This window comes from Arachis ipaensis, chromosome B02 (assembly GCF_000816755.2).
Source record: "Arachis ipaensis cultivar K30076 chromosome B02, Araip1.1, whole genome shotgun sequence".
Taxonomy (NCBI): Eukaryota; Viridiplantae; Streptophyta; class Magnoliopsida; order Fabales; family Fabaceae; genus Arachis; species Arachis ipaensis.
Window position 1 is genome coordinate 9,831,409 of NC_029786.2, and position 7,520 is coordinate 9,838,928.

The 7,520-nt window shown below is 35.9% G+C and overlaps 2 protein-coding genes across 2 annotated transcripts in view; one reads left to right on the forward strand and one right to left on the reverse strand.

The window, feature by feature from the left end:
* Nucleotides 400-893, forward strand: LOC110268693 (programmed cell death protein 4-like). The gene has a single exon (XM_021115394.1). The coding sequence runs from the start codon at nt 603-605 to the stop codon at nt 861-863; it is 261 nt and encodes an 86-aa protein (XP_020971053.1). The 5' UTR covers nt 400-602; the 3' UTR covers nt 864-893.
* LOC107624854 (elicitor-responsive protein 3-like) overlaps nt 1,451-7,520 on the reverse strand; it is a 21,305-nt gene continuing 15,235 nt past the window's right edge. The window contains exons 2-5 of the mRNA XM_016327319.1: nt 2,808-2,873; nt 2,574-2,700; nt 1,770-1,884; nt 1,451-1,681 (exon numbers count right to left, since the gene is read on the reverse strand). Coding sequence (XP_016182805.1) covers nt 1,601-1,681; nt 1,770-1,884; nt 2,574-2,700; nt 2,808-2,873 — 389 coding nt within the window. The 3' untranslated portion in view covers nt 1,451-1,600. The remainder of the gene's footprint in view (nt 1,682-1,769; nt 1,885-2,573; nt 2,701-2,807; nt 2,874-7,520) is intronic.

Sequence of the window (7,520 nt, forward strand, 5' to 3'; positions counted from 1 at the left end):
CTTCGGATGCCATGGTCGCAATGCTCCCTTTCTTCCTTCTCCCACATCACCCTCAGAATGCATTCGAAGGATTAGGGCTCCAGGATTTCATACGTTGGGATGGGGGAGAAACGGCAGCGTTTTTGAGTCGGGGGACTAATTTATCCTCTTTTTAAAAGCACATCCGACGTGGCAGCCCATTAAGGCCAACTCAGCGCCACGGGGGCCACGTCAGCGTTTTCCGTCAAGGCAAACGGAGACACTCAAACGGAGGGGTAAAAATGTCCACTTTTTAATGGGATCAGGGATATTTAAGTATTTCCTAATCCTCGAGGACGAAAATGTCCGCGGTAAAAAAGGTCAGGGATGAAATTGTCCTTTACTCTACAATTTTTGTGAGCAAGGATTAATTTCTGCTGAAAGTGCATAGCACCTGGTACTATTAGAGGAAGAAAAGTTTTTATCGATAATTAAAGGTCATCAGGTATTTTGTATCTAATTTATATTGTTTGGATAAAATTTTATAATTTACTTTATTACTTCTGGTCCATTATGAATACATTGTAATACTTTCTTCTCGTCAGTGATCAGTGTTCAAAGTGTGAAAAACGAAAACAGTGAGAATGAAAGACGCCGGAAAGAGCCGCAAGGCGAAGGACGCCGGAAAGAACCGCAAGGAAAATAGGAAACCATCCTCGGAGGCGAAGAAAAGCCGGAAATCGGCCAGCGGAATCAGCGGATCGCCCAAGAAGGGAGGCCACGGCGGAAAGTTCACGTGGATCGGCGGCCAAGGGTACTCGCACATGGAGATGGAGATTGGGCCGGTGGCTCTGGATGCCAATGATCCAAACTTCGACGATCCGAAGGACGTCACCGCCTTATGATCGGGCACACTTACGTTCAGTCTAGGGGAAACTCAGATGCAGTCAACGTGAACTTAATAATTAAGAGTTGTTGGATGAAAATTTAGTTAAATCATTCAAATTATTTAACAAAATTTCATGTAAAGTTGACTGGATTTGGATTTTACCAACTTTATAATATTAAAATCAGAGTTTCGATTTTTATTTTTAAAATGTTAAAAAATTTAAAAATTTGTATTAAAAAAAAATCATGTAAATCATGTTCGAATCCGCAACCTCTTAATTGAGTATGGGGAGACTATGCCATTTGAGCTATAACAATTTAATTTACTTAATAACAATTTAAAAAAAATGAACACTATATCAAGAAAAAACATCAATCATTCCAAGAATACATAATATGATAACACACCATTTTTTATCTGTATAAAAAATTAGCCAACTGTTGGAACTTCTTATCAGCTTTTTTTTTGTTAAGTTTTCCCTGTGTTCATGATTTTGTAAAAAAGAAAAAAAAAACAACAAAATGTTATTTTGTACTTTTACTTTTTCCTATTTCAAAAATCGTGAGAAAGAAAACTATGAATGGAAACATAGAACATAAGAAATGAAGAAAGAAACCAAACATGTAAGAGACATAGTTAAAAGCACAATGTCATCAAATAACCACACCAGAGTGATAAAAAGTTTACCAAATTGATCCAACACATTATATTCTGTTACAAGAGTAATTAAGATAAATAAATCCCTCCTTCACTCTAAAAGTCCCTGGCTGATTCATTCCATCCACCATAACTCTCCTCCTGTCCACCGTATTCGTCCCGGCCAGCACCACCTCTCTGCAGAAGTTAATGGTTTCTATTTGAATAGAGCATCTTGCATCAAAGCATGACGAAAAGTATTAGAAAATGCAGATTCTAAAATTACCTCAGCAGTAAAAGTGAGAGCAACCTTGATCTCTCCACAGTATTCTTTGTCCTTCACAACATTGTAAGAAGTCTCTGGATGGCTACCCTCATCAAACACTGCATCAAGAGTAATCCTGCAGATGCATATATATATACACACAAACACTTAGAATATGAGAAGTGCAAATGCCCCCTTTTCTATACCTTTTGTATCATCAACGTCTAAACTCTTAAATCATGGTATATATTTGAAATCAAAAGAAAGAAAAAATCTATTGATTTCAAGAAAAAAAAAATGAAAAATTTGATTGCGCAAGGTATCCATACCTTGCTCTCGGAGCAAACAAAAGATTTACTCTCTCTAATCAATTTATGTCATATACGCTAAGGTGACTTTGTTATAAATACCCACTAATAACTTGTCATTCAACTAATAAACCAGCTCAAGAGTTATAATTTGCTCCGAAAACATATAAGAATTTTTCCTACTAGTAGGCAGTGGCAGCAATTAACCCCTTCGGCGGGTAAATCTTTGGCCACAAAGTACACATTGCAAGGGATCAAACAATTGACCGTTAGAGGCATCTGTTTTGATCCCTCGAAATGTGTGATTTGTGGTCAGAGATTTACCCTTGTGGAATCAATAACAGCTGCAGCCTGCTAGCTCTAGATATAAATTGCGGAAAAGAAAATTGCTAGGTTTTATTGGTCCATCTGAGTTTAGATGTCAGACTTAAAGATATATGAATGGAAAACCAATTGACCATTGACATTTGAATGGAAACTCAAAATCTGTTCAAGTCAAAGAAGAATTCAAACTCACGTTGCCTCGCCAAGGAAATCATCTTGACTAAAATTGTCTTTATCCATGATCTTCAGATTAAGCTCACAAGCACTGTCAGAAACAGTGAAAAGAAAGCTTTCATTCCATTGTGGGTTGGATCCAGCACCTGCAAATTCATGATAACAGTAACCAAATTCACCATAGAGAAAATGTTAAAGTATCAAACATCATCAAATTTGCTAGAGAAGAAAAAAAAAGAAAAGAAAAATGCACCTTCTGCCACAGTGCTTTTGTGCTCTTGAGAACGGTATGAGAGAATCACATAAGGATCAATGTTTGCTGCTCATTGAGACATAAAATCAAACACTAACAGAGCATGATCATAACCAATCTGAATAATCATCACTTTCATAATTAAAAACCAGAAAATAAATAAAAATGAAAAATAAAAAACCCCATGAATCAGATCAAAGAAAGGATCAATTAAATTGATTCTTTTAACTTGATAATTAACAATATCTAGATCCAATCATCATAACATGAACTTTCTCTACTTTGATCTGATATATTCAAAATCAACAAAGATATGATGAACATCAAAACCTGACATTATTAGTATTTTAATTTAAAGATAGTTTTATTAAAAGAAATACTTTGGTTCATGTACACTGTCTTTTTAAATTGTGTAGATAATTTTTTTTCTTAAAAAAAAAAGAAAAAAGCAAGAGCGGAGTGGATGGGAAAATTGGTGTTTGTTAATCATACTTAAGAGTCTTCTTTTTTTCATGTACACTGTCTTTTTAGTACATGTTAAAGTACAATTTTTACTAGTAAAATTTTTACTTTTAAGAGTCTTTTTTGTCTTGACTTTTAAGACTTATATAGACTAAATATCTAAGTAAAATAAGATTGGACCTACTGAAAAAAATAAGCTAAACCTAACAAAAAGTTTAGCTAAAAGGACAAGGCACCTTCCCACAAAACTCTTGTAAAGGTTCCATGCTTTATTAGATCATGCAGCATGTGCTTTCTCAACAGCCCCACATGCAGTGATTCCAGGAGTGAATATAGGAAGGTGGATTTATTGAAATACAATAAAAATGATAGATGAGACCAATATAATTATCGTCTATAGTAAGTGATCAAGAATGCATCGTCCCAATTTTATTTCTTATTTAATCATGTCAATGGTCTGATTTTTTGTTATGAACTACAAGAAAAATCGTTAAGTACTGTCAAATTTATTATCGAAAAAAAATATGACAGTAAGTTAATTATCGTCGAAAACAATCAGATAGTATAAATCTCGTCGGTAAATATTTTCTGTTGGATTTTTTTCGTCCGACAGTAATTACCGTCAGATTCTGCGACAAAATATAGTTAGTATCAAAAACAGATCATATTGGACGTTACCGTCGGAAATTTCCGACGGTACCATTGGCGCCACATCGTTTGTTTTTCTGCCATACTATCGGCGGATTCATCTGACGATAATATCAACGGAAATGTTTTTTTATTTTTTATTTTTAAAATAATGTTACTGTTGGAATATTCCATCGGTAATTCCGATGGTTGGATTTTCAATTTTTCTTTAATTATCTTTTCCCATCCATCTCTAGTGTACCATAATAATCAACAATTGAATAGTGCTTCAAACCTAATGTGAATTACAAAAAATATAAATAACAAATACTAAATGATGGTAATTGAAATATCTAAAATAATACTAACTATATTATATTCACAGAACTATGTTTACATTCACTAAAATATATATTACAAATTTACAGAACTATGTTTACATTAACCCTAATCAGATTCATCATCTTCTTCCTCTGGTTCACCATCCTCCTCTTTCGATGTCCTGATTATCATCGAACTCGTCTTCCTCTTCTTCGTTGTCATCGACACCGTCTTCTTCTTGCAGATCGTCGTCCTTTGGTATAAGTGCATTGGCCTCTAGTCCAAGATCAATGATGTCATCATCCATAACAGTAGACTTAAGGAAAATTGGCTCACCGATATCAAGCACCCTTTTCGAAAGAGTTAGGTCGTCAATCTGGTAAGGTTCCTGACCCTCTATTGTATCATTAGACTTGATGCGGTCTCTTGACTTAGTCTTAACCACAACCACCCAACTAGACTTGCATGAACTCGGATAAGGCAAATAGTATACATGTCGTGCATTTTGAGGTAGTATAAAAGGATCATAGTGCCTATATTTCCTGGTTACATTAACTTCACTGATATCGTAGTTCTTGTGCTTTCGTATTTCTTGTCGCGAACTTTGATCGTACCATTCACATTTAAACACGCACATCTTGTTCGTAGTATGACAGAAATACTGTAATTCAATTATGTTATGCAACACACCAAACCAATTAGAATAAACCCCGTTTGAATCCCCACAAATCCAAACTCCGGTGTTATCTGTTTTCTTTCCAATCGACCATTGTAAGGTATGCAACCGATATCCTTTAACATTGTAAATCGGGTAGCTAGTAGCCTTATTCATTGGGCTCCAATTAAGTGCAACTAGTTCCAAATATGTTGTGTCAGTTAGCTGCACGCTGACATATTCACGGAGCTAACGTGAAAAATTGTTCAATGAGCTCCCCATATTCGCCTCTCGGAATAACCTATATGATAGAATATGATAACGAAGTTTTAATTAGATAAAGAAGCTAGTGTGTTACTAATTACAATATTTACGAAGACTTAAAAAACTCACATGAGGTAGGGTGAAATTTGGTCACAGTTAAGCAACACATGCAGATGTACGACGTTGATCTCATTCTACTCTAACCAGTAGTCACTGCTTGCACCCATTGCAGCTCATTTCGACAAAAAGATTGGGTATGTTGTTCTACTTGACGAGGATTCTCCCCTCTCATCGTTCCTTGTAACCCTTGTTCTACGCGAACCTGTCAAAACACAAAGCTAGTCTATCGTTCCTGGGCTCGCTCGCAAATGTAGGATGGACCCAATCAAAATGCTTCCAAACTTCTCCATGTGATGGATGCGTTATGATTCCATCATCTCTCTTGTTGCTACTATGTCAGGTCATGTGAGCAGCTAAACTCATCGATGCATACAATTGTTTCAACCTAGGGATTAAGGGCAAGTAGTGCATCCGTTTTATTGGAATTCTCTTTAACCGATGTTTACCGATCTGTTCTCTCTCAACTTGGAACCTCGGTGATCTAAAAAATCTTCATTCATTAATCCGTCTTGTAGTACAGCATACAATCATTCAAACAACAATCAATTTTCATCGCATTTAGACCTAATTTTGAAACTATCTTCTTTGCTTTGTAGTGGTTTCAGAGGATGCCAGATGACCTTATAGGTACCAATTCATTGCAAAAGATGACCCACTTATCAAAAGACTCTTGGGTATAATTTGACTCTGACTTAATACTCATCATTCTAATACACACAGACAACTTTGAATGACGGACCCCTTGAACAAAGGTTTCACAGCAGCTTCTAACAGATGATAAAATCTCTTCGCTTCCGGGTTAGGATCTTCTTCAGTCTCTTCTAATTCAATAACACTTGTTGCATCACACAACATCTCATTGTATCTCTCTTGGTTAGCCTCCCAAGTCATTTCATCCATGTTTAGGTCTCTCACTACCCGAACCCTCATTGATTAACAACTGGACCTATTCAAATTAGAGGCAGACCAGTTAATTTTCTGCTCATCCACTTCTCCATATTCCGTCCACATCCAATACCCATCCTTGAACCCGTTACGGTAGAGGTGAAGCGTTATGTCTGCAGGTTCTAACCACTTAGTCAGCTGACACTTTTGACACCGACACCTAAAAACCCCTTTAGACATAAACAGTTCCATGTCGAAAACATGCGCGACAAACGCGTCAACCCCCTCAAAGAATTCGGGTTTTAAACTCCCTAGCCATCGTTATCCCTCTCATACATCCATAGACGATGACTTGGAATCATATCGAAACACACACCCTAGAATTCAACGAACAACAAAAATTATTTAAGTTTTTAGAAAATTCAGTAGAATGTCCTGTATAATTAGAATCTCCCACCAAATACAATTATCAATTTCTAACAAACCAAATACGTAGTAAACAATTTAAAAAATAATTCATAGACCTTTTCTTTAATTCATCGACATCCATCAAATAAAGACAACAGTTTTCACATAGAAAACAACCGCAGGCATAAATCATTAACATACAGGTATTCAATAAAATATCAAATCCTAACCGTTCTAATGCGCAACCCCTTATAACTCTACAATTTTCCAGCAAACAAGGGTTTCGAGAAGGCGCCACTACGCAACCTTCTCCTACTTTCGTCCTAAAATTCTATCTTAGGAAAAAAAAGTCCAACATAAAATTTAAACAATTTATTATATTTAGAGATAGAAAATCAACCTGGAATATTACTGCACAGACAATAAAAGAAGAAAACTCTAATTGAGCTCAGAGAAAATAGCAACGTCCTAATAAAAAGGATTACTTATTAAATCACAAGCTGAAATTAATTTAAAAACTAATTTAAAAAAATAGGTAAACCTCATTATTCTAATTAATTAAAACCTAATTCTTAATTGAACCAAACTAACAAGAGGCAGGACAAATTTAATTTTTACTTACACTAAATTAACACAACTCTTAATAACATACTACATTAAGCAAATTTAACCACGGATTTAACAACAACCCTAACAAAATGTTAAACTCACAAAATAATATGAAAAAATATAATAACCATACCAACAAACTAATGTGATGATAGTGGTTGCAGTCTCTCTTCAATATCGTGGTGACAGAGGCCGCGCTAACGGCAATGTGAACAACAACTGCGGCGGAGGATGCGACGGGAACAGCAGCAGCAGATTCGACGAGCATGTGTAACAGCAGTGACAGCTGGTGCTCCAGGCGCGATGGCGACGTCCGCAACAAGCTCTAGCAGTGGCCACAGTGACTGTTACCCTCGGATGTG